Below are 26,774 nucleotides of genomic sequence, written 5' to 3' on the forward strand. Positions count from 1 at the left end.
CATTGTGTCAAGTGGGCTGAAAGATCGCCCTGCGTTTTTACACGTGATAAGTCAAATTTTCACAAGCTTCACCAGCTGCTGCAGACGATAGCACCGCCTAGAAGACAGCCTTTCTCTCCCTCCCCCAACCTACGGCCAGATTCTGAATGTCGAAATGTGCAAGCAGGTCCAAATTCGGACGGAGCACTTTCGGCAAGTTGGAAGACCCTGGTGGCGCTTTTTATGGCCATCAGTAGCAGCATAAGAACATCAGAAGAGCCTGATGGATCAGGCCAGTGGCCCATCTAGTCCAGCATCCTGTTCTCAAAGTGGCCACCCAGATGCAGGACAAGAAGCCTCTCGCCTCCCCTTCCAGCAACTGGTATTCAGAAGCATCGTTGCCTCTGAATGTGAAGGCAGACTGTAGCCAATATGAATAGCCTTCTCCTCTAATCCTCTTTTAAAAGGATGACCATCCCTGCCTCCTGCGGAAGAGAGTGCCATTGTTTAACTCTGCACTGTGTGAGAAAGGACTTTCTATTATTATTATTATTATTATTATTATTATTATTATTATTATTATTATTTGAATTATGGTGCTGGAGGAGGCTCTTGAGAGTCCCATGGAAGAAGATCAAACCTATCCATTCTGAAGGAAATCAGCCCTGAGTGCTCACTGGAAGGACAGCCTGAAGCTGAGGCTCCAATACTTTGGCCACCTCATGAGAAGAGAAGAATCCTTGGAAAAGACCCTGATGTTGGGAAAGATTGAGGGCACTAGGAGAAGGGGACGACAGAGGACGAGATGGTTGGACAGTGTTCTCGAAGCTACGAACATGAGTTTGACCAAACTGCGGGAGGCAGTGCAAGACAGGAGTGCCTGGCGTGCTCTGGTCCATGGGGTCACGAAGAGTCGGAAACGACTAAACAACAACAGCACCCCACCCATCTGGCTGGGTTTTCCCCGCCACTCTAGGCAGCTTCCAACAAATACCAAAATACATTAAAATATCACAGATTAAAAACTTCCCTAAACAGGGCTGCCTTTAGGTGTTTTCTAAATGTCAGGCAGTTGTTTATCTCCTTGATCTCCGATGGAAGGGCGTTCCACAGAGCAGGCGCCGCTACTGAGAAGGCCCTCTGCCTGGTTCCCTGTAGCTTTGCTTCTCGCAGTGAGGGAACCGCCAGAAGGCCCTCGGTGCTGGATCTCAGGCTGAACAATGGGGTGGAGACGCTCCTTCAGGTATACTGGACCGAGGCCGTTTAGGGCTTTAAAGGTCAGCACCAACATTTTGAATTGTGCTCGGAAACGTACTGGGAGCCAATGTAGGTCTCTTAGGACCGGTGTTATGTGGTCTCGGCGGTCGCTCCCAGTCACCAGTCTAGCTGCCGCATTCTGGATTAATTGCAGTTTCCGAGTCACCTTCAAAGGTAGCCCCACGTAGAGCACATTGCAGTAGTCCAAGCGGGAGATAACTAGAGCATGCACCACTCTGGTGAGAGAGTCTGTCATGCATCTTCCAGCATTTAGCTTCCTTGGGTGTCAATGAGTTCCAGTGTTCTGTGAGAGGCAGAAAGCCTCTCCAGCTCAAAACTTAAAAGTCCCAAATACTGCAAGCTTTCTTCGTAGGGGAGCGGCTCCACCCCCTTGATCATTTTGGCTGCCCTTTTCCAACCCTGCAATATCTGCTTTGAGGTGAGGCGGCCAGAACTGTACATAGTATTCCAAGCATGGTTGCACCATAGATTTGTATAACGGCATCATGATACTGACAGTTTTATTTTCACTTCTTTCTCACTGTGAGGCATATGGGGGCCAGGCCTGCAATGCACACAAAACGCCAATTTACTATTAATAGAAGATAAGGCAAAGGTTGAAGTCGCCAGGCTGCATGTGGACCGTTAGGCAAGGATGGGAAATCTCAGGATACTCGCTCTCCATTTGCAAGAGCCGATCTTTAAGTGTGGCGGCATCTACACTCTGGAACTCTCTGCCGATTGATATCAGGCAGGTGCCTGCTAAAAGCATTTTTATTTAGACAAGCCTACCTAGATACAGTCGTACCTTGGATCCCAAACGCCTTGCAAGTCTAATGTTTTGGCTCCTGAACGCCACAAACCCAGAAGTGAGTGTCCTGGTTTGCGAACATTATTTGGAACCCAAACATCCAACGCAGCTTCCACAGCTTCTGATTGGCTGCAGGAGCTCGCTGCAGTCAATCAGAAGCCACACCTTGGTTTCCGAACGTTTTGGAAGTCGAACAGACTTCTGGAATGGATTCCATTCGACTTCCGAGGTAGCACTGTATTTAGAAAGTTGTTGCGAGTTTTAATGTGCTGGCGCTGTGGGTTAAACCACTGAGCCTAGGGCTTGCTGATCAGAAGGTTGGCGGTTCGAATCCCTGTGACAGGGTGAGCTCCCGTTGCTCGGTCCCAGCTCCTGCCAACCTAGTTCGAAAGCACGTCAAAATGCAAGTAGATAAATAGTAACCTCTACAGCGGGAAGGTAAACGGCGTTTCCATGTGCAGCTCTGGTTTTCCAGAAGCGGCTTTGTTATGCTGGCCACACGACCTGGAAGCTGTACGCTGGCTCCCTCGGCCAATAATGCGAGATGAGCGCGCAACCCCAGAGTCGGTCACGACTGGACCTAATGGTCAGGGGTCCCTTTACCTTTACCTATTTTAACTTTTGGAAAGTCTGGAACTGTTGCTGTTAATTTTTCTCATAGATCATTTTATCGCTTTATCATTCTTGTAAACTGTGTGTGTGTGTGGTTTCCGCCACACACACCCCCGTCCCCAAACAGTCAAGTGGTGTATACATTTCATGAAATTAATAAATAAAGTGAAACAGTTTATCAGGTGGGGAGAGCAAGGGCCAAGCGCGGCGGGGAACCAGGGAGCGCGGCGCGGTGGGCGGGAACGCTGAACTCGCGCTCCGCTGGGCTGGGCTCCGCCTCCGCCTACCAGCCCTGCTGCTAGGGAGGGGCACAGCCCGGCGGAGCGCGAGATCGCCGTTCCCGCCCACTTTGTGGCCCCTCCCCTTCCGTGCCTTGGCCCCTCCCCTTGCCCCCCCTAGTTTTGATCCTGGGTACGCCCATGGGGGAGAGGCCTGGGGAATATGTTCTAAAGCACCTTTCCCAATGTGGCACCCTTCCAGATGTTTTATACTACAGCTCCATGCCTCGGTGAAAACATCTGGGGAGCACCAGGTTGAGGAAGGCTGCAATCTAAAGATTTGCTCTGTATACCAGCAGCTGTGACAATTCCCTGAGAAAACAGGCCTAGTACATCTAAGATCCTCAGCGCTGGAGGGCATGTTTTCATCTACCAGATGTTGTAGTGCAAGTTTCAGGAAGGTCACTGGCCCCAAGGGACGACCTTTCTATAAATATAATAACCATTAGCAGTTCAAACTTCCCACTGCCTTGACCTTCTGGCTGCAAATAAACTCTCTGCGTACGATTCTTATAAACCCTGTGGATTTTAGGGGGGGGACGCAGAAATAATTCAAAGAGGTTAGTGCCGCTCTTTAGAAACAGACACATTTTCATACAGGCCTATCTGCAGAGGAAGTGGTGAAATTTCTAAGCTTATGCTAAACGAACACCCACTTGGCCTGGTCTCAGAGCCCTTTGCCGCACAGGCAAGCTCTCGTGTGGCAGGGGGAAAAAATGTGCTGTTGGCCTGTTAAGAAAAATGTTTTGAAATGTGAGCAAAGCCCATTGTTAACTCTTCACCACCAGAAGCCTTCATGTCTTTCTCTTGCAGGCTTGCAGTTGGCGAACCTATTCACCTACACAAAGTGCATGGAGCGCTAACCAGGTGGTGCATAGGATCACAGAACTGTGGCCTTGAAAGGGACCCAAGGGGTCATCTGGTCTGACCCCCTGCAATGCAGGAATTACATCTAGAGGACCCCTGGAAGATTGCCATCTAGCCTCTGCTGCTCCCAAAGCAATGGATTCAAATGACAAGAAACAGGCCTCCGACTAAATACTAGGAAGAACTTTCTGACAGTAATAGTAATAATAATAATATTAAAATTTTATTATTTATACACCACCCATCTGGCTGGGTTTCCCCAGCCACTCTGGGTGGCCCTCAATAGAATATTAAAAACACAATAAAACATCAATCATTAAAAACTTCCCTAAACAGGGCTGCCTTCAGATGTCTTCTAAAAGTCAAATAGTTGTTTATTTCCTTGACATCTGGTGGGAGGGCGTTCCACAGGGCGGGTGCCACTACTGAGAAGGCCCTCTGCCTGGTTCCTTGTAACCTCACTTCTCGCAATGAGGGAACCACCAGAAGGCCCTCAGCGCTGAATCTCAGGGTCCAGGCTGAACGATGGGGGTGGAGACGCTCCTTCAGGCATACTGGGCTGAGGCCGTTTAGGGCTTTAAATCTCAGCACCAACACTTTGAATTGTGCTCGGAAACGTACCGGGAGCCAATGAAGCTGTTTGACACTGAAATGGACTCCATTGGAAGGTGGTGGATTCTTCTTCGATGGGAGTTTTGAAGCAGAGGTTAGATCATCTTTCAGGGATTCTTTAGCTGTGATTCCTGCATTGCAGGAGTTTGGGCTAGAATATGATCAGAGTACCACCTAGAGATTGGCAAAACTGACCCTTGCCAGAGGCATAGGCCCGGGAGTGTCTGGAAAAAATCACCCCCAAAATTAAGGACTGCTAAGTTCTGTGTTACACCCCCCTTGGCTCGCCCCCAATAAAAAATAACCTTTCCATGTTTACAAGATTTTGACCTCTTATATACGATTTTTGGACTTATTCTAAAGCTAAGCACCATTTAATCAACCCGGAGACGAGAAATAAAGAGATTGTCTAAAGGGGAAGAGGAGTCGGGACTCAAAGGCAGCCTTTTGCTCCTTCATTGGGTTCAGGGCTGCGGTAGGCAAAGCAGCTCTGGACAGAGATAAGGAGAAGGGGAGATGAAGGAAGCAGCAGCAGCAGCGCCAGAACATTCATTTTGATTTGCTTGCACAAAGCTTACGCAGATGTTAGATTATATCTATCCATTGTTGAGCTGTTGGGTGACTGCGAGCATTTGTTCTGCGTTCTTCCCGATTTGCTTACAGGGTGTTTAGAGTTAATCGTTCATCCCATGCTAGCATTTCCCTGACACTTTCCAAACTGCAAAAAGTCCTGATAATTTTATTTCAAGTTGATTTGTTGTGCTAAAGAAACAGAAGCCACTTTACTGCACCTAGTGAGAGTTTAGCTATGTGCCCCTTTTTTCCTCTATGCTTCTCAGCACAACCTGAGATAAGGAAATGTCATTCGAAACACCGTAAGCCACCTCTTCTTCTCTTCGGCCAACTGTCTCCCTATACGAATGTGATCAGTTAGGCTCTCTCTCTTCTGTATATTCTTCTGCATCTCCAGAGGCCTAACTAGGGTCCCTTGTGCTGGTGACACACAGCCGCTATTGCAGCAAGATCAAAAGAGGGAGAAGTGGTATTTTCACAGAGGGTGCCAATACAGTTCCTTGTCCTAGGAATGCCTCTGCCCCTGGGGGTTCCTGCCGACTCCACAATTGTATGTGGTGCCTAGGGCTTGCCGATCAGAAGGTCGGCGGTTCGAATCCCCGCGACGGGGTGAGCTCCCGTTGCTCGGTCCCTGCTCCTGCCAACCTAACAGTTCGAAAGCACGTCAAAGTGCAAGTAGATAAATAGGTACCGCTACAGCGGGAAGGTAAACGGCGTTTCCATGCGCTGCTCTGGTTCGCCAGAAGCGGCTTTGTCATGCTGGCCACATGACCGGGAAGCTGTATGCCGCCTCCCTCGGCCAATAAAGCGAGATGAGCGCCGCAACCCCAGAGTCGGACACAACTAGACCTGATGGTCAGGGGTCCCTTTACCTTTACCCTGCTTTGTTTGTTTTAATAAGTTGTTCTATTGTTCTATTTTAATTTTATTATGTTAGCTGCCACTGGAAAAACCTTAGTAAAAGAAAAAGAAAGAAATTCAAATTGTGAGCCTGAAGCTTGTGAGGCTGTTGCAGAATTTCTCCTCCCTCAGTGAAATGGTGTCCTGCTCCCACCCCATTTCTCAGCTCAAGAGTAGAGCATTTCAGGAACTGTTTGAACACAAAATGTCAGAGACTTTATACAGAGATGAAACCATCATTTTATGTGCCAGTATTTCTTCCAGCATAGGAGGAAACCACTTTGAGGTTAGATCTCTTCTTCACTTCAGCAGTTTTGTGTCTCCACCAGACTCCCACAGGACTAGAACCTTGATCCACACTTTTGGGCTGCTTAATATCTTAAAGCTATCCAGCCAGCCCTCCAGTGCTTGCAACAACTGGACATTTTCACACACACATTTCTTCATTTTAAAAAAGATACTGTTCAAGGGTTGGGTGTAAAGGTTCAATACACTGTGTTCAGGTGTGTAATATTTGCTCATCTGACGACTAGGCAACATTTTGTTTCATTTCAGCTCTAAACAAAACACCAAAGTGTGAAAGTAGACAAAGTCTTTTCAGTGTCAAGTTTCTGTAGGGTTCCTTCATTCCAGGGCTGTCTTTCCCCAAGCGCCAGAGGTTTTGGACTTCAGACACCATTGGCCACAGCCAGTGAGTATAAAATAGAACGTACCATCAAACCCAAGAAGGCAACAGCTAACTGGATTGATACGGCTCCCAGGCAAAGTTGTTGGTTGGGAGGGGACATGCAACAGGGTGGCCAGCACCAAAATTAGAATGGGAAATAAATTGTTGGACTCACAAGGCCACCGTCACAGAGGTTGCACAGAGGTTGTGTCCCTTTCAGCTCTACAATTCTGCCAGGGGCAGAGCCAACAGAGCGGGTAGGCTTCCCTTGGATCCGCCCCTTGCCCATTTAAGCAGCCCACACCTGGGGCACTACAGTGGTACCTCGCAAGACGAATGCCCTGCAAGACGAATTTTTCGGAAGACGAATGCGTTTTGGGATCTGATGGTGACTCACAAGATGAATCCGTTTTGCGAAAAATTCGTCTTGCGAATCGCGGTTTCCCATAGGAACGCATTGAAATTTAATTAATGCGTTCCTATGGGCAAAAAAAAGAAATTTCAATGCATTCCTATGGGAAACCACGATTCGCAAGACGAATTTTTCGCAAAACGAATTGACTCGTGGAACGAAATTAAATTCGTCTTGCGAGGCACCACTGTACCTGTTTGTTCCTTCGCCAGGTTTCTTTCCTGCCCACCCACACTTGGTTTAAGCTGATAGTCAATGGCTTTGCTGTGGCTACGGTGGTCATCGTTCTTTAAGGGGTCGGGTAGGAATTTGCCCACCGGGCTAATTGACACTGACCCACTGGTTTTGCCTACCTCATAGCAATCGTCACAACTGATTGGGCATTGGGGCAATCCTTTGTTTTGGATGGAAGGGAGGTTGTAGTTTCTGCCTGCCCCTCCAAACGCTGGGGTATCCCGTTAAAGAGATTCATGGGGAGTGGCTATGTCCACATGCCCAGGGGGGGCCAGGACCGAAGGCACTCCCCCAGATGGCGGTCCCTTCGGGGGCCACCCTATTTGATGTAAGTCTTAGGAACCCCCGTCTGGATTGACCACGCATCACTTCCAGCGGGCGGGCTGTAAGTATTTTGATTGCCCCATGCTTAAGCCAATCCTCTTTCATCTGTATTCAATAACCCCCAAAAAACCAGCCTCGTTGGTCTCTCATTTGCATGAGTTGGGGTAGGGGAACCCGATGCCTGGTCCTGCAATCAAGATTGCCAAGCAGGATTAAAAGGAGGGCTGGCAAAATAAATATAACATGGAATGAAAACACACAAAAAAAGCCAGCAAGTGAAAGAATGCTGGGGGGGTGTGTGTGGCAGCTCTTGCGATTTGGCCACAAGAACGGGATGTTTAATCAATGGGGGTCAGGAAGGAAAATGGCCTGAGGCGGCTGTGCTATTACTGCAAAGAGAGTTGGGCGTGGGAGGAGGTTGCAGCCTGCAGCTCTCCAGCATATACTAAGAGCATCTATCAGCTGCCTGGGACTCACCAGTCTCCACCAGGCCTGACTCATGACCCAGCACAACAGGCCATTGAAAGAAAGGCAGGCACGGTGCTTGAAAAAGCCTCTGACCGACCGCCCCCCTGCCCTGCAAGGAGCACGGCTAGTTTCTGTTCAGAATGAGCGGCCCTTTCCCTTAGTCACTTTTCGTTGCAGATTGGATCATGGACTTAATGGAGTTCTCCAGAAGTTTGTTCTTCTTTTCAACGTCAGCCTGGGAACGCTCGACGCCCTGAAGCTTACTCTCCAGCTCAGCAAACCTATTCTTTTCTTTCTCGATCTCTTTGTTCAGCTTTACCACTTTGGCCCAGACCTCATAGTTCTCCTTCTCGAGGCTGCAAAAAAAATGGGAAGTGTTGTCAACAGGCAGGGCTGGCCCTACCGTTAGGAGAGTGAGGCAACTGCCTCAGGTGGCAGGTCATGAGCAGATTTCAGATATAGCTTTCCCCACTTCTCCCCAGCCCTTCCTCCTGAGCCTTTGGCCATTCTGTTGGAGATCAAAGCAGGCCTGTCGCATGCACCCTTAACCGAAATTATGGTACGAAATTATGTCATTGCCTGCCTACCAGAGGGATTGGACACATTCCAATTTGCCTACAAAACAACAGAGGATGCCGTGGCGATTGCCCTCCAAGCTGTTCTTGCACATTTGGAGCAGCGGGGGAGCTACGCCAGACTGCTTTTTGTAGATTTCAGCTCGGCATTCAATACCATTCTACCGCGACGTCTGATAACGAAACTGGGAAATCTGGGGCTCCCGCGATCACTCTGTGGGTGGATACTGGACTTTCTCTCAGATCGCTCCCAGAGGGTCCGGTTGGGCCCTTATATGTCAAACATGCTTAGGACTAACACAGGAACACCACAAGGATGCGTGCTTAGTCCGCTCCTTTATACACTTTATACATATGATTGTGTCGCTGCCCACCCTAGAAATAGGGTTGTCAAATTTGCAGATGACACAACCGTCATCGGGCTCATCTCTGATAAGGAGGGTGAAACTGAGTATAGAGATGAGGTGGAGCGGCTGACAGAGTGGTGCAGAGTCAACAACTTGCTCATAAACACAAAGAAAACTAAGGAGCTTGTGGTGGACTTTAGGAGACAGAAGAACGAGGTCCAGCCACTCTTGATTGATGGAATTTGTGTGGAGAGGGTAACAACGTTTAGATTTCTAGGCATTGAGTTACAGGAGGATCTGTCCTGGAGTGTTAATACAAGGGGGCTTGTGAAGAAGGCGCAGCAGAGACTGTATTTTTTGAGAATTTTAAGGAAAAACCATCTTCCACAAAAGCTGCTGCTTGCCTTCTATCACTGTGCCATACAGAGCGTGCTCACGTACGGTTTATGTGTGTGGTACGGAAGCTGTACTTCCCAGGACAGAGCAGGGCTGTGTAGAATTATTAAAACAGCAGAGAGCATTATTGGCTGCTCACTCACCACCTTAGAACAAATTTACACCACCAGGTGCCATAGAAAAGCACTAGATATATCAAGAGATCCAACGCACCCTGGTCACCATTTCTTTCAGCTCCTGCCATCAGGACGGAGATATAGAACAATGCAGGCAAAAACGAGCCGTCTCAGGAACAGTTTCTTCTCTAGAGCAATTTTGGCCTTAAATGGAAAGCCCGGACTTTGAAGTCATCTTATTTTACTTGTCATTTTGTAGTATAATTACTGTTTTTAATTAGCTTTTTGTAATTTTGGATTATGCGGAATGCTTTATCTGAGTGGATGTAGCAACCGAGTAATTTCGTTGTTCCCGCAAGGGGACAATGACAATAAAGATATCTTATCTTATCTTATCTTAACCTGGGTGCATGTGTTTCTTAGTTTCTGTCCTTCTATCCTTAGTTTCTATCCTCCACTTAGTTTCTATCCTTGGAATGGGAGATGCCATCTTGTCAGCAGTGTAGCATGGTTTGCTGGTAGCCAGGACAGATGTGCGCACAGGGGGGCTGGGCAGGGAGGATGGATGCATTTTTACTGTATTATTACTGTACTATCTTCCTCAACATGGTGCTCCCTCTGGTTGCTTTGGGCTGCTACTTCCATCTGCTCTCCCCAGCACAGCCCTACGATGCTGGAGCTCATGAGAAGATGGCTGGATGGACACTGGGGCTGGTGGAAGTTGAAGTCCTAAAGATCAGGAGAGCCCAAAGTTCAGGAAGGATGCTGAAGATCAGGCATAGGCAAACTCGGCCCTCCAGATGTTTTGGGACTACAACTCCCATGATCCCTAGCTAACAGGACCAGTGGTCAGGGATGATGGAAATTGTAGTCCCAAAAACATCTGGAGGGCTGAGTTTGCCTATGCCTGCTGAAGATGGTTCAAGCACCCAGCAAACAGCCACATTCTGTATTTGCAGGATTATCCATTAAGAGATCAATTTGATGGGAGTAAGAAATGATATATAAATGTCACTTGTTTTCCATAATTCTTTGGGGAAATTTCTGGGGGTGGGGAGGAGAGAATGTGCATTCTTTCTGATGACTGCAGGGCATTGGGATTAGATGAAATACAAAAAATACTGTACATACTATACAGTAATAACCAACAATAACAATAACAACCCCCCCCCCCAGAATATTATTGTTGTGGGGATTAAAGGAGGAATGTGGGGAGAACCATGTACTTTGAGCTCCATGGAGAAAAAGGTGGGGTGGGAATGGAACAAATAAATAATAAAATCATACCTGCCAAGTCTCTCGCGGAGAAATCTGGGATCGGCAGCCGCGCGACACCGGAAGTTGCGTAGACGCAACTTCCAGTGTCGCTTTGCCCATCTATGGGCACCAAAAATGGCAGTCACGTCTACGCATGTCCGGAAGTGCGTAGACGCAACTTCCAGTGCCGGCGTCAGCCATTTTCTTTCTTTCTTTTCTTTTTTAGAATAATTTTTTATTAATTTTACACAATAAAGCAAGACATACATAACATATTCTCCCCCTTCTTCTACCCCCCCCCACGAGCCCTCTCCTGCCACGAGAGAGTCCCATGCAAAGTGGATAGTTGAAGGTGGTCCATTTTATAGTTGGGTTTGTCCCCTCCTCCCTCCCCCCCGAGCCCCCTCCTGCCACCAGGGAGCTCTAGGATGGCGAGGGAAGATAAAGGAGGGTGTCCACCCAACTATCTATCTATACATATCTTATAAAAAAGAAAAGCCCCACCCCACCCCCACAAAAAATAAAAAAGGAAAGAAAAACAGAAAAAAGAAAACAGGAAAAAAAGAAGAAAAATACTATATCCATTCATTATCCATAAACATTATTTTGAAGGCTTCCCCTACCTCCCCCCTTCCCCGGTCTTCATTTTTAATTCTCCTTTAACAGTTTTCTTATCATTATCCCCTTTCTTTTTGCCAATTGGCGTCGGCCATTTTCGGTGCCCATCGATGGGCAAAGCGACACCGGAAGTTGCATCTACGCACTTCCAGACATGCGTAGATGCGACTTCTGGCGCCAGCCATTTTCTGGTGCCCATAGATGGGTAAAGCGACACCAGAAAAATGGCCGCCGACATGAGCCAAAATAAGGGAGATTAACGGGAGAGGAGCTGAAACGGGAGACCGCCAGGAAACGGTAAGGGAAAACAGGGGTTTCCCGGGAAATACGGAGTACTTGGCCGCTATGAATAAAATAAAACTATCAGCTTCAGAGAGAAACAGACTCAACCGAGATATCTGCATTACCTCCTAATTTGCTCTTCGTAGTCCTTTTTCTGTGACTCCATCTCCTCCTTAAGCTCCGCAATCATCTTCCGAAGGACCTCGGGGTCCTCTGAATGGCAGCTCCTGCTTTCAGGACTGGGGTTTGCAACCACTGCCCCGTTTTGCCCAGGATGAGGAATGTCATGTATTGGGGAACCCTGTCCTGAAATTTCACTAATCTGGTCCAATGGCCTCTCATCGTGGGCCTCCTTCCTCGTTTCCAGCGCTGAACCACTGAGGGTGTGGGAGTTGGAAGCCTGTGGGAGACTGAACCACTTGGACAGTCCCCCCGAGAGCGTCCTTTTGTGGGCAGCTGTAGAAGAAACAGGCTGCAAGCCGGCTGGGGAAGGGGAAGGTGAGGACCAAAATTCACTGTTGAAAATCTCATTTCCATCTGTGCTTTGGTTCCCTCTGTTGGAGGAAAGGAAAGAAAAGCATTTCCTGCTCGGTAGTGTCTGAGTCCTTTTCCGGGGCTCTTCTGTCCATGTCCCCAGAACATCGCTGGGCTGCATCTCCCCGTTACCTTCTGCCGACTGAGCTGACCTGGCAGCCGATTCAGAGATGGAGACGTCAGGGTTGTCTTTCTGAAAGAGAAGAGAGAAGCGTTCAAGCAGATGCCGAGGCCAAACTAGACACTGGAAGGGAAGGGCTGGTTTTTTCAGGGAAATCAGTACAACCGCACTTGGAATACTGCATCCAGTTCTGGTCAACCTCACTTCAGAAAGGACATTCTAGAGCTGGGAAAGGTTCAGAAAAGGGTGACCCAAATGATCAAGGGGGTGGAGAGACCCCCCCCCTTTGAAGAAAGGTTGCAGCATTCAGGACTTCTAAGTTTTGAGAAAGGACGATAAGGTCCTCAAAGACGTATACATTGGCTCCCACTATGTTTCCAAGCACAAATCAAAGTGTTGGTGCTGACCTTTAAAGCCCTAAACAGCCTCGGTTCCAGTATACCCGAAGGAGCATCTCCACCCCCATCGTTCTGCCCAGACACAGAGGTCCAGCTCCGAGAGCCGTCTGGTGTTTCCCTCACTGCAAGAGGTGAAGCTACAGGGAACCAGGCAGAGGGCCTTCTCGGTGGTGGCGCCCACCCTGTGGAACGCCCTCCCATCCAATGTCAAGGAAATAAACCACTAACTGACTTTTAGAAGATGTCTGAAGGCAGTCCTGTTTAGGGATGTTTTTAATGTCTGGTGTTTTATTGTGCTTTTAATTCTGTTGGGAGCCACCCAGAGTGGCTGAGGAAACCCAGCCAGATGGGCGGAGTATTAAATAAATAAATAAATATCGTCATCGCCATCATCATCCACACTTAATTTGCTCCACACTTTTCAGGAACAGGTCCACATGTTAAAAAGCTCAGTGACTGAGCGTTGTTGTTGTTTTTTCTTTAAAGCTGAAGCTCAACAAATGGAAATTCAGGTTTTCTGTGGATTTCTGTTTGCTCCAATTAAGCTTTAAAGAGTAGGTTTTTGCAGGGAAAGCTCTGGAGCAAGAAAGGGGGGGCATTCTGCCGTGGAGTTTTAAAGCATGAACCATACCTGGAAGGAGCAGAGAAAAGGTAAATGTGGATAAACAGAAGTTTATAAAATTATTCATGGCTTGGAGAGAGTAGATAGAGAAAAGCATTTCTCTCTCTCGCACGATGCCAGAACTCATTGACATCCAGTGAAGCCGAATGTTGGGAGATTCAGGAAAGATATAAGAAAGGACTTCTTCAGGCAGCACAGAGTTAAAACTGTGGGACTCCCTCCCACAGGAGGTAGTGATGGCCACCAACCTAGATGACTTTAAAAGAGGAGTAGACAAATTCATGGAGGAGGAGAGGACTATCAATGGCTTCTAGCCATCACGGCTACCCTCTGCCTCCAGAGTTGCTGGCAGCAATACTTCTGAATAGCAAGCAGTTGCTTGAAAACATGGGAAGGAAGAGGGCTGTTCTTGTGTGCCAATCCTGCTTGTGTGGGATGTAATCTACTGGGAGCAGTGAAATACAACATTCCTTGTTTTCCTAGAGTGGACATGCAAGGGGGTGTTTGGTCCAGCCAGTCGAAACTTCCTGTTCCTCCTGGCTGGAGCATCCTTCCTTTTGCATGTGATAGAAATTGGGCATGACCTTACCTGTCCAGGTAACAAAAGGACGAGTCACGCAGCGCACCTCTCTCCCCCCCTTCCTTCTTTGTCTGACCAGCTTTTAGCTAGGACTGCTCTGCTAGCTCCCAGTTAGCAGAAGCACTAGAATAATTCTCCCATATGGGGTAGATCCACATGTACATATTTGTAACTAAGTCTGCCTTCAGGAATCCAACTGTGAACTGATGTGAGTAAACTTCTATTATTGACTTTGAATAAGATTGTGACGTCTTTATTCTTTTAAGAGGGATTCAAGAGAACTTACCAGGAACGCACAATTCAGTCTGAGACAGACTGAATTGTATAATAGTGAGAGGCTTACACAAGCCTGCAACCAGCTATCTGCTGTGCGTGTAAAAAGGGGAATGTAAATTCTGCTAAGAAAAGGAACTTGCTAGTGCAAGTTAGGAAGGATATTAATAAACAATATATCTTCTCCTGCCACCCTGCACATTCCCACAGCTTGCTTGTTTCCCATAGGTTGCATCCTGTTGACCCCTGTGAGAACAGGATGCTGGACCAGATGGACCATTGGCCTCATCCAGCAGGCTCTTCTGAGATTCATGCCTTGGAAACCATTTTGGCTCTATTTGCCGCTAGTGAAGTCTTGTTGCTGTGCCTGCATCTCGCTCTACCTGTCTTTATTTGTTTTCATATCCCTACTGCATTGGGTTAAATTTCGTGTTGCTTTTTCGTTATTTTGGAAGCCACTTTGTGGTTTCTGTAAGCCTTTCTGTAAGCAACTAAATGAATGTAAATGAATGTGCATCACACACCCTGCGGCGCATGGGTAAGACGCAGAGGCCACGAAGAAAGACGTAGAGGCAGTGTGGTGCAGTGGTTAGAGTGTCAGACTGAGACCTGGGAGGCCAGGGTTCAAATCCCCACTAGGACAGGAAGCTCACTGGGTGACCTCGGGCCACTCACTCACTCTCAGCCTTGCCTACCTCGCAGGGTGGTTGTGAGGATTAAAAGGGGGGGATATGTATGCAGCCTTGAGCTCCTTGGAGGAAAGGTGGGGTACAAGTTTAATTAATAATAATAATAATAAAAGCTGCTCACGATTTGCCGCAGGAGAGTCCTGTTCCCCGCCCTGGCCATGAGTGGCCTCTGGGCAGCATCCCAGCCGACGGAGCTGCGAGGAATTGGAGATTTATTGGAGTCGCTGTTCTGCAGAGGCGAAGCAGGTGCTATGTCTTTCGATATGGGTAAGAGCTTTGCATGGTCGCTGATCATGGTTGACATCACCTTCTGGATTTGAGGAGTGCCTGCAAGGGGGGGGAGGAACACACCAAAGGATCATGCTAGGTAGAAGCCTGAGGCATGGGGAATGGTGCCATGGACCCCCTGGGGCCCAAGGACCACCAGTTGGGAGCCACTGATCTATACAATATCAGCTTCATTTAACAATCTAGAAATGTAGGTTGCACTAACCTATATGAACATTTGCAAAATGGGGTGCACCTTGTTGGATAAATGGGGCACCTCGTTTCACCCAAACACCCCACCCCTCTGCCCCATTGCACCTCTCATAATGGTGGCAGGGTCTTCAATCTTTGGTCTGATGAGATTCACTCCAAACACTGTCGCCAGATTCTCCACACTCATCTTGTTGGTGGCAGAACTCTGCTGGACTTCATGGAGGAACCTGCCAGAATCCAGAGGCCAGAAAATGGGGAAGTGAGTGTAAGGGGGCGGAGTTACAGAGAGCGGCCCCCCCATCATAAAGTCCAGCTCCTCAACCAGTCAGAGCTCCAGCAGCGGGTCCAGTGAAGGGCAGGAGGAAATGAGCAGGTCGGTACAGGGCTCCGGCAGCATCCAAGAGCCACGACTGCAGCCTAGAGCTCCTCTACAGGAAATGGCCAGCGGAGGAGCATCGGACAGGTGTCCTTTTCCCCCAACGCCTGATTTGAGGCGTGCCAGCTCCCGTAGGAGCAAGGGGCGGCGCCTTGGGGTCCCCAAACTACTTTGCTGGGCGTGTAGCCAGAAAGCGCCATTGCGAGATTCTGATGAAGAACACTAATGCTTCTCTTATCTCTTGCACTGTAAATAAGTATCCTATATAATAAAGTGCAAGTTTCTCTGCGTCCAGTCCCTGTGTCCTTGTGTCCGACTCAGCGCCCAGCAACGCCGTGCTGGATTGAGGAGGCGATGCTCCGTGCGGTGATGCTGGGCGCTGACTCTGCAGACCGGTGCTCCGTGCAGCGCTGCTGGGTGCCGACCCGGCAGGCCGCTTCCTTGATCCGGCGGCCTGCTGGGTCGGTGCTGATCAGCGCTGCGTGGAGCACCGGATCGAGGAGCCGGTCTGCAGAGTCAGCGCCCAGCAACGCCGCACGGAGCATCACCTCCTCAATCCAGCACGGCGTTGCTGGGCGCTGACTCTGCAGACCGGCTCCTTGATCCGGTGCTCCGCGCAACGCTCACATATGTTCTAGCGCCCGTTTATTTAACGGGCTGAATGACACTAGTGCACCAATAAAAGTCTTAAAGACACGAAGGTGTGGAGCATCGTTACTCGAGGGTAGCCACCAGCATCCCTGACAGTGAGAGTCCAGCAACAACAGGTCCATAGGTTTGTTTGTTTTTATTATTACAGTCAACTCACAATTTGCACGGGGGTTATGCTTTAGGGCAGTGGGGCGAGTTGTGTGTAAAGTCAAAATTGCAAATAGTCCGTCTTGGCTGCGAGTCCTGGAAGACCTGCTCCCTGCGCCTTGCAGGCCTTTTCCCCTTGGCCTGGGAAGGTGAGGTCTTGGGTTGGAGTACTGTTTAGGGGGCTGTGTGTGGAGGGGGGGGAGGGTTGCTGTTATCGGTATTAATTTTTGCATCATTGTTTTAAATCTTACTATGATTCATGTGGAAATTGTTCAATTTGGCTGTTTGTTTTTTGAAGTTTTGTTTATTGTTTATTACTGTAATTTTGTTATGTCGTGATTTTTGGGTTTTTTCATGTTGTAAGCTGCCTTGAACATGGTTTGAACTATCAAAAGGCAGCATACAAATAAAATTACCGGTATGTATGTATTGGGATCCAGGTGGCGCTGTGGGTTAAAGCACTGAGCCTAGGGCTTGCTGATCAGAAGGTCGGCGGTTCGAATCCCTGTGACGGGGTGAGCTCCCGTTGCTCGGTCCCAGCTCCTGCCAACCTAGCAGTTCGAAAGCACGTCAAAATGCAAGTAGATAAATAGGGGCCGCTACAGCGGGAAGGTAAACGGCGTTTCCGTGCGCTGCTCTGGTTCGCCAGAAGCGGCTTTGTCATGCTGGCCACATGACCTGGAAGCTATACGCCGGCTCCCTCGGCCAATCATGCGAGATGAGCGCGCAACCCCAGAGTCGGTCACGACTGGACCTAATGGTCAGGGGTCCCTTTACCTTTACCTTTATGTATGTATGTATGTATGTATGTATGTACGTAGGTACTCAAAACAACCACTTGGAAGCGCAACTGTGCAAGCAATCTTATCTCCCAGACCCGGAATGCCAAAAAGGTCTTGTCCCCCTCAAGCAAAAAATAGAGCTTTTAAGCTCTCCCCCTCCCATGAGCTTAATTTGTGCAATTTCAACCGGCTGGTCGGCAGCACGTAAAGCTGAAATTACACAAGTAGCCATGCATGAGCTGCAAGTTGATTGCATTTTATTTTATTTTATTTAAAAAACACTTTCTAAGTTTAGCCTGTGCAGATACGGTACTTCATCTGTGTATTGATGGAAGGAAAGCATCTCGGCCCCTTTTTAAAATATATATATATATGTTTTTTTTGCTTTTTTTACATATAACAATTAATTCAACAAAACTTATAAACTTGGTCCAATGATACCTGTCATTTATATCTCCAGTGCCCACTTTGGGAACCTATTATTATTATTATTATTATTATTAAAAAATTATACTTCCATCCATGCAAAGATCACAGGATAGTTCACAACATAAAAATACAAAACGAGACCAAAACATACATATTAAAACAAAACCAGTGCTCTACACATTCTTGCTACTTAGGGGGCTTGTCCCAGTCCTGAAGATTTTGAAAATTACCAAATGTTTCTGCTTACTTCTTTCTTGGACAAACAGAAGATTAAGACTTCTATGTGAAGGTGCCAAAAGTTGGGACTGAAATTCACAGCACACTGTGGTCTGCAAATGAGCGCCCTGACAGCAAGAGGGTTTTGGCTGTGGCAACTTGTACATCTCCTGGTATAAAATGGCAAGCTACGGATACATCAGTGAATGGGCACCTACCGGCAGATGTAACTGAGGAGGTTGTAATTGTCCCGAGGCAGAAGAGAGAGCTGCTTCACTAGCTGTTGATGACCCTAGAAGAAGATAAGGCTGGGTTTTCAGTTGTCACAAGCATTTATCCCTGGCACAAAATAACATGATCATTTCATAGAATTGTAGACTTGGAAGGGGACACAAAGGCTCATCTAGTCCAACCCCATGTAATGCAGGAATCACAGCTAAAGGATCCTGAATACTTTGGGATTCAATACTTCCCATGGCCACCTCATGAGAAGAGAAGACTCCCTGGAAAAGACCCTGATGTTGGGAAAGATGGAGGGCACAAGGAGAAGGGGACAACAGAGGATGAGATGGTTGGACAGTGTTCTCAAAGCTACAAACATGAGTCTGACCAAACTGCGGGAGGCAGTGGAAGACAGGAGTGCCTGGCGTGCTCTGGTCCATGGTGTCACGAAGAGTCAGACACGACTAAACGACTAAACAACAACAAAAGTCCAAGCCCATGCAATGCAGGAATCACAGCTAAAGGATCCCGAACAGCCGACCCCCAAACCTCCGTTTAAAAACATTCTGAGGTAGTCTTTTTCAATACCAAAAGCTCTTATCCTTGCACTTCTCCCAGGCCTACAAAGCATTGGTTCAAGTGGTTTTGATATCTTTCTTTAGATATCTTTATCTTTATTGTCATTGTCATTGTCCCCTTGCGGGAACAACGAAAGTTGTTTCCTGCAGCCAACCGGAAACCGGAGCTTCCTGCAGCCAACCGGAAACCGCGCCTTGGTTTCCGAACTTTTTGGAAGTCGAATGGACTTCCGGAACGGATTCTGTTTGACTTCCGGGATAGCGCTGTACTGCCCCTTGGAGGTGTATCCCAAGGCAGCTCAGGCTGTTTACATAACCCATACAAAAAGTGTGCACATTCACTGCATCCTAGAAAATAACATGAGAATGCTGATAAGAGGTGCGTTATTCCGAACCTTTGCCTGATCAGCCGTCATGAGCTGGCCGCACAAGAGGAAGTCCTCATACTGTGTCCAAGGAATGGCAGGCTCAGGGAGTTCCCTGAGGTAGAGTTTAAGCAGAGAAGCCACCGTGTGCACGTCTGTGTCTCTGCAAAATAAGGAGAGGAGATAGAGAGGCATCCAAAGGACCTTGCTCCTGGCAGGAGCAGACCCCACAAACAGTGCTGGAAAAACGGGGACGAGTCATACTCGTGTAACTCTAGGTTTCGCTTTAAGAAACTTCAAAAGTGGGGCATAATTCAGCACCCAAATAGAGCTTCCTATCAAAACACTTTTATTCCAGCATCTCTCTGAAGGCATGCATGTGAGCCTAAAGTGTGGGGAGAATGTGGGGTGTGAAATCTAAAGGTCAATCACATCCCCTAGAACCTGCAGCCATGGATTCCCTTGAGAAATGCGCCACCTACTGGTCAAAGGACGGCCTCTCTCCTGCGTCAAAGGCATCCCGCAGCTCTTTCACCAGGTTGTCCTGGCCAGGAAGTCGGAAGATGCCCTCTTCGTTCAGGCCGTGCTTCCTGATGAACTCGGCACATTTCTCAACCAGGATGGGGACCTGATGCTGCCCAAATTTCTGCTCATACACCATGGTCTCCACCAGCTGTTGCCCAAAAACTACTGTGGGGGGGAGGAGGGGAGAAGAAGACACAAAAGAAAGATGGGTTCTCAAAAGGTCCTATCCGGGAACCAGCCCACTTAATCTTCAGTTCTGTTTCTGCATCCCTATAGATCAGCCTGCCCGGATTTTACAGACTACAACTCCCACCAGCCATATGACGCTGGTCTGACAGCAGCATTGGTGGGTTGATGGGATTTGTAGTCCAAAATTGGGAACAGTGGGTCCCAACCTTTTTTAGGCCACTGTCCCCTTGTTTCCATAAACTCACCCCCAGGGCCCCCCTACCCTACCCTATGCACAACCCACTAAGGAAGATAATAGCACAATAAGATTCAAAACAGTCACAATTAATTGCACATTTATTCAAAACCCAATGAAAACTATTTAGTTTAATTAATTCAACAGAATGGATGGACTTCATCCAGTAATGCCAGCTTTTCAAAGTCTGATGGCCATGTACACTACTAGAGCCACCCTTTTGCCCCTTAGTGCTCCTCTAGGGGTGGGGTGTGTGCTGAAAACACTTTGGCAAGCACTTATTTAAAACATCCAGAGGGCACCAGATTGAGGGAAGGCTCCTGTGGATGACCCTTAACTGAAATTCTGTTAAATTAAAAAAATACAGAAGTGCAAAAAATGAAACAACAAAGTACTTTTGCATTTTAAAAAATGTATGAGAGTACAAATGATGAAATAACACACACAAAAACCTTACTAGCTACTACAACAGCCCTGCAATGTAGGCTCCTCTCATCCCCCTGTGGTAGATGAGAAGGGGGGAGAATAGTAGCTTTCCTAAGACTACCTACTGAGTATTGCAGAGGTGAGATTTGAACCAGAGACTTCCTTGACTCACAGCTCAGCCATCCCTGCCAGTTTATTTCACCACTTTAGAGACAAAAGCTTTTCAATGGCTCTCGGCATTTGGCAAGTCAAGTCCTGCTGTGTAACACACAGAGAGCAGTGGCGGGCTTTGGGCTTCAACATTTTTAGCAGCACCCTGTGCAACACCAAAATTCAGGCCCCCTACCCCCTGCCTTCCATTGATCGTCATTGTTGCAGTGTCCCCTGCAAACACCCTTTCAGCTCAGCGCCCAGGGCAGGCAAACCGGTTGCACTCTCCTAAATCCGCCTCTTCAGAGAGCTCCGGACGCATTTGTGTGCATTGCTGCTGCACCAGTCAAAACGAAGGCCACACTGTGCATGGAATTTCTAAGAGGCTGGCATTTAAGGAGGCAGCAGCAGTACCTTTCCTGTGGGCCATGGGCTGCTGCTGCTTCTTCTTCCTGTACTCCCAGCAAAAGAACATCTCCAGGTCTGGAAAGCAAAAACCCAACTCCCAGCCTTTCATCGGGAGTCCAGGCAGGAAGAGGATGGCAGGGAAGTCCAAGTTCCAACCTGGAAAGGACTTCAGAACTTGCTTCTATGCCTTTTGACGGGCTCCTGTTCTCATCCTTGCTTCCAGATTCTGAAGGAAATCCTGGAGTCTCTTCCCTTTCCAAATCAGCCCAGCGTCCACACATCCTTCTTCCCAGGAACGCCAAGAGGGGCAAGGATCCGACGGTTTACAAAGAGCTCTTTGGCTTTTAGAGAATCATCATAAACCTGTCATTGTGCATAGTAAACGGGTGCTTCCTTCCATTACTCTGAGTCCTGCATATGACTTCCTTCACTCAGACTGAAGCTGCCCTCTCCACATCACGGCTCCCTTCTTTGCAGCAAAAGAAAGAGGCAGTCATTTCCCTCCAAAACGGCGCCACGATTCAGCGCTAGTCAGCCTGGGGCCTGGGATCACATCTCGCCCTCTGCCTTGAAATTATGGCACAGCCTTCAAAAGGGAGGGTGTCCACAGCCTGCCTCCCCCAGCTGTTACGAGGCCAAAGACTAAAGCACTTTGAAAAATCAATATGCTCCGTGGATGATCGACCAGGAGCCCAAAGTCTCTCCAACAGGGATATGGCTGTGTCAGTTATGACGTTGCCCATGTCAGAGGCAGGGCTCTGGAGCTCTGGAGCCTGCAGTCGAATCAAGGTCTACAATGACAAGCGGCTAACAGTGGGCTCTTCATGAGGTGGCCTAGGGAAGCCCAGCCATCTGCCAGTAACAGGCACAAGCATCTCTGGGTCCTCATCACATCAAGGCCTCCTTGTCTTCACCACTAAGGTGGCCTCTTGTTGCCAAGGCCAAACTAATTACAAAATTATGCAGTTTGTTGGAAATATGGCATATAAATAAAATGCATATTTGTTTTGTTTATTTGCTGCATTTCTGTCCCACTCTTTTCCTCCAAGGTTGTCCCCCTCTTCGTGTAATCCCAACAACCCTGTGAGGTAGGTTAGGCCGAGAGGCAGGATCTGGCCCCTGGGGTCACCCAGCGAGTGTCATTGCCGAGTGGGGATTTGAACGCTGGTCTCCCAGTTCTTAGTCCGACACTAACCCCTACATGTCTCATTCACTCACACCCACCCCAGGAACATTCAACTGGAAATCAGGGGCTAAGTATGGATCTTCCACACCCATTTTCCAGCACCAAAAGGTAAAGGACCCCTGTACAGTTAAGTCCAGTCGAAGGCAACTACTGTATGGGGTTGCGGCGCTCATCTCGCTTTCAGGAGGAGGGAGCCGGCGTTTGTCCAAAGACAGCTTACTAGGTCTGTGGCCAGCATGACTAAACCGCTTTTGGCACAACGGAACCGTGACGGAAGCCAGGGCGGACAGAAACACCATTTACCTTCCCGCCACAGCAGTACCTATTTATCTACTTGCACTGGTTTTGCTTTGGAACTGCTAGGTTGGCAGGAGCTGGGACAGAGCAACAGGAGCTCATTCCATCATGGGGATTCGAACTGCCAACCTTCTGATCGGCAAGCCCAAGAGGCTTAGTGGTTTAGACCACAGCACCACCTGCATCCTTGGCACCAAAAGCACCTTACTCACACCTGGCTCTTCAGCATGCATGTATGCTTTTAGAACTCATCCGATTTCTAAGACTGCAAATTGTTTTGAATATTGTGTTTTAATGATGCCACCCGCCCTGGGATCTTGGGGTGAAGGGCAGGTAATGAATAACAGAACAACAGCTCTTGCATTGCTGAGGCTGGCTATGACACAGCCCTCACAATGCTGCAACCCCACAGCTTTCTCACATCCTCAGAGTTTCAGAAACCTCCATCACAGGAAATTTTATCCTGTGACTTCCCACAGTGATGAAGATGAAAAGTGGGGATGTCTCTTGTCCTACTGAAATGGATGGAAAGTGCATTAAATGGTGGTTGGGCCAAAAGCATGTTGATACAAAAGAGCTTTGCATCCCCCTTTACCTCCTAAGGGAGACCCCACCATGCGGCGAAGAGATTTCACCCAGTCCTCCATGTCAGACTGGGAACTGGCCATCAGCACGTAAGAGTCTTGTCCCGCTCGATTCTGGTCTCCCGAGATTCCTGCGTGGAGGGGAGGGGGAAGCAAGTTACTCATCCTGGAAAGTGGAGAAAATGCTGCAAATGGATTTCTCTCCCTACTAATGTCTTTCCCCAACAGGCTTTTGCCTGTAAATTATGGCAGTGACTCAGAGGAGCAGTGCTTCCCCAGGACTGAATCCAAAAAGCGCACTTAAAATCAACATTATTCAGAGCTAGCTTTTTTAAAAAAATGGGGAAACAGCAGTTCTGGCCACTCCCCGCTTGGTTCCAAAAACAACTCCCCAGTGCGTGCTAAGCGGGGGTTATTGTTTTGTTGTTTTGGTTTAAATATTCACTTGTATTTTTATTCTGTGAACCACCTTGGTACCTCTTGATGAAGAGCAGTGGCATATAAATTTAATAAATCATAATAGCAATAATAAGACCCTGTAAAAAGCATGATTCAGAATAGCAGTTTGCACAACCCGCTAAGGAAGGTAACAACACAACGAAATTAAGAATGGCAACAGTTAATTGCACATTTATTCAAAACCCCGTTTAAACTAATTAAATCAACAAAACTGATGAACTTGATGCAATGAATCTAGCCCCGCTGCTACCTGCTTGCCTCTTAGCACCCACCTACGTAATCCCCCTATCCCACCCCCACCCCAAGGGGGAGGTACCACCCACTTTGGAAGCCACTGCCCTGCAGGGGCTCCCACCTATCAAGGATGCATTATTTTAAATTCTCTTTGCCTTGCGCACTAAGACTAAGAAAGGCTTGCAGAGAGGATACTGGGAAACTCCCCTCCTTGTGTGCAACAGATGGCGTGGACTCCAGCCAGTGGCATACAGTACCAACATTTTTATTGGGGCAGGGGCCAGGTGTAGCAAATTTGAATCCTCATCAGGACAGCTTGCTGGATCAGGCCAGTGGCCCACCTAGTCCAGCATCCTGTTCTCACTGTGGCCACCTAGATGCCCCAGTGGGAAACTTGCAAGCAGGACCCAAGCACAAGAGCCCTCTGCCCTCCTGCAGTTTCCAGCAACTGGGATTCAGAAACAGTACAGCAGGGATCCCCAAACTAAGGCCCGGGGGCTGGGTGCGGCCCAATCGCCTTCTAAATCCGGCCCGCGGACGGTCCGGGAATCAGCATGTTATTACATGAGTAGAATGCATAGCTGCCGAGTTTCGGCCTGAGAAATAAGGGACTGGACTGGAAGTAGCAGACCGGAAGTAGCGCTGCCGCCCTTTTGGAACTGGGCGGAGCATGCTCAGAAGCTACTTTTGATGCTGCTCTGCCCTGTTCCAAAATGGCCGCCGCACCAGAAGTCATGCTGCAGCCATTTTGGAACTGGGCAAAGCAGCATCAAAAGTCGCTTCTGAGCATGCTCCGCCCAGTTCCAAAATGGCGGCCGCGCCAGAATAAACCGGGGGAAAACAAAAAAATCCGTTTTTTCGGCTGGGGAAAGCTGGAAAAACGGGGGTTTCCTGGGGAATACGGGAGACTTGGCAGCTATGGTAGAATGTGTCGTTTTATTTAAAATGCATCTCTGGGTTATTTGTGGGGCATAAGAATTCTTTCATTTTTCCCCCAAAATATAGTCCGGCCCCCCACAAGGTCTGAGGGACAGTGGACCGGCCCCCTGCTGAAAACGTTTGCTGACCCCTGCAGTACTGCCTCCCACAGGCTTCTCCCTCCATAAATTTGTCTAAACCTCTTTTGAAGCCACCTATAGGTTTGGTGCCCATCACTGCTTCCTGCAGGAGTGAATCCTGTAGTTTACGGTAACTATGCGCTGCAGGAAGACGTACTTTCTTTCTTTCTTTCCTCCTGCTCAGGGAAGCAAGAGAGGCTTGCAGATTCTTAGCTGAACGAAAATTCCAAGGGCACCACAGAGGGAAGCTATGACCGTTAACTGGTTTAACTGGGCGGCATGGGCAGGGCCTTTGTCACCGAGCGAAGAAGAGCAAAGAAAGGAGGACTGAAATCGCCAGGCCATTCAGGGCTGCTCACCTTGGACGATTTCAAAGATAAATTTCCCAACTTCGTCGGAGCCGGTGGCTGCCACCTCCCTGATGGTGCTTCCGTGAAGGCGCATCGATCCCTGAAACCAGAAACAGCAGCAAAGTTGTCCTCCTATTACCTGGAAACCAGATGCTCTATTTTTTTTGGAAGTTTCTAAAACAGAGTTTGGATTGCCATGCCTGTCACTGATTCTTCAGCTGTGATTCCAGCACTGCAAAGGGTTGGACTAGATGGCCTTTGGGGTACCCTTCCAACTCTACAATTCTGTGGTGCTATTACTCCCCACTCCCCCATCCAGAAAGGAACAGAAAATCAGTCCCTGTTTTTTTTTTTTGCAAGGGGAAAATATTTTTGGGAAACCGGGTGGCGGGGGGCAGGCAGGGTGGAATTTCAGCCCTGCCCCAATGAAAGGAATCACAGCCTTTTCTTCATGCCCAAGGAAGAGCTCAGGCAGCAATGTCATGAGTCAGGGCAGTCACGAGGAAAAGGCAGATGACTTGAGCCAAACTGGTAGCAAGGGCTGCCTTGGGTGTTTTCATGGTTACTCAACTGTATTGCACTTTTATATTTTTTTTTAAAAAGGTGCAAAGTATTTTTATCGTGAAGATTGCACATCATTGCCAGATAACTCGTGGGTGTGACAGATTAAGTGTGTGGCATTGCAGGGTCTTTTCCTGCCACAGGAAGCATTGTGGCAAAAGTCAAAGGCAGGAGGGGGTTCAAGCAGACGTGTGGGTGGAGCGAGACCCAGGACGGACCTGTGCAAATGGGAAGCGAAATCAGAAGAGAGGAACTATATTGGTGGGCAGAAGGGGGCGGAGAAGCCAAGCAGCTTCTAGCAGATGAGACTGCCAGCTGTTTAACCAGCCCCTGCTCCTGCGCCTTTGATGGCAGTTCCATAGCTGCCAAGTTTTCCCTTTTCTCGCGAGGAAACCTATTCAGCATAAGGGAAAATCCCTTTTAAAAAGGGATAACTTGGCAGCTATGGGCAGTTCATCTCCACCGCACCATGAATGTTTCTTCCTGCATGGCAAGAGGTTGGGCTAGATGACTCTTGGGGGTCCCTTCCAGCTCTATAATTCTGTGGTTCTAGGTGACTCTACCTAGTGATCTTTGCGGATTAACCTGTTGCTCGAAGCACAGGATCCGGGCCCATGTTTCTCCATTTTAGCGGGTTTTGATTTGTTTGGGGGTACATTGTTTATTGTAAGTCAGTCGCTACCCCTAGTGCAGAGTTTCTTGAGCAGGGGCTGACAAGATCACTGCCAATGAGTGAGGGTCTTTAGAGGTAATTTGGTTTGGGGTGGGAGGAAAGGCCTTTCCTCCACCCCCAGCAGTGTGCAGAAAAGTAAAAATAAAAGAACTGTCTTGGTGAGGCAGAGCAAAGTGCATCATTCTAGCCCCCCATTTTGTGGTCAGCCCACTGCCCCTGAGAAGCAGCAGAAGAGGCATAAAGGCAACAGTGACCTTCTCCCGCTCCTTGTGCCCAGCTCCTAAAACTCAGAGATAGACTTCTCTTGAAGATGGAGGTTCTATTGAGGAGCCCTTTGAAAAGACTTGTCCTTGGTGAATTACATCCATGCCATTAAACATTTGCCCACTGC

The 26,774-nt window shown here is 48.3% G+C and overlaps 1 protein-coding gene across 3 annotated transcripts in view; it reads right to left on the reverse strand.

The window, feature by feature from the left end:
• Positions 1-6,105: 6,105 nt before the first annotated feature.
• ARHGAP25 (Rho GTPase activating protein 25) overlaps positions 6,106-26,774 on the reverse strand; it is a 32,295-nt gene continuing 11,626 nt past the window's right edge. The window contains exons 3-11 of one of the 3 annotated variants that reach the window (XM_035120641.3): positions 25,159-25,249; positions 23,060-23,179; positions 19,531-19,735; positions 19,079-19,211; positions 18,102-18,175; positions 15,388-15,509; positions 14,924-15,129; positions 11,711-12,312; positions 6,106-8,350 (exon numbers count right to left, since the gene is read on the reverse strand). In XM_035120641.3, coding sequence (XP_034976532.1) covers positions 8,152-8,350; positions 11,711-12,312; positions 14,924-15,129; positions 15,388-15,509; positions 18,102-18,175; positions 19,079-19,211; positions 19,531-19,735; positions 23,060-23,179; positions 25,159-25,249 — 1,752 coding nt within the window. In that variant the 3' untranslated portion in view covers positions 6,106-8,151. Of the gene's footprint in view, positions 8,351-11,710; positions 12,313-14,923; positions 15,130-15,387; positions 15,510-18,101; positions 18,176-19,078; positions 19,212-19,530; positions 19,739-20,987; positions 22,585-23,059; positions 23,180-25,158; positions 25,250-26,774 lie in introns of those variants that run through there. The other 2 variants (XM_035120640.3, XM_035120642.3) reach the window with 2 other exon arrangements.

The sequence above is a fragment of the Zootoca vivipara genome, chromosome 6 (genome assembly GCF_965207765.1).
Source record: "Zootoca vivipara chromosome 6, rZooViv2.hap1.1, whole genome shotgun sequence".
Classification (NCBI taxonomy): domain Eukaryota; kingdom Metazoa; phylum Chordata; class Lepidosauria; order Squamata; family Lacertidae; genus Zootoca; species Zootoca vivipara.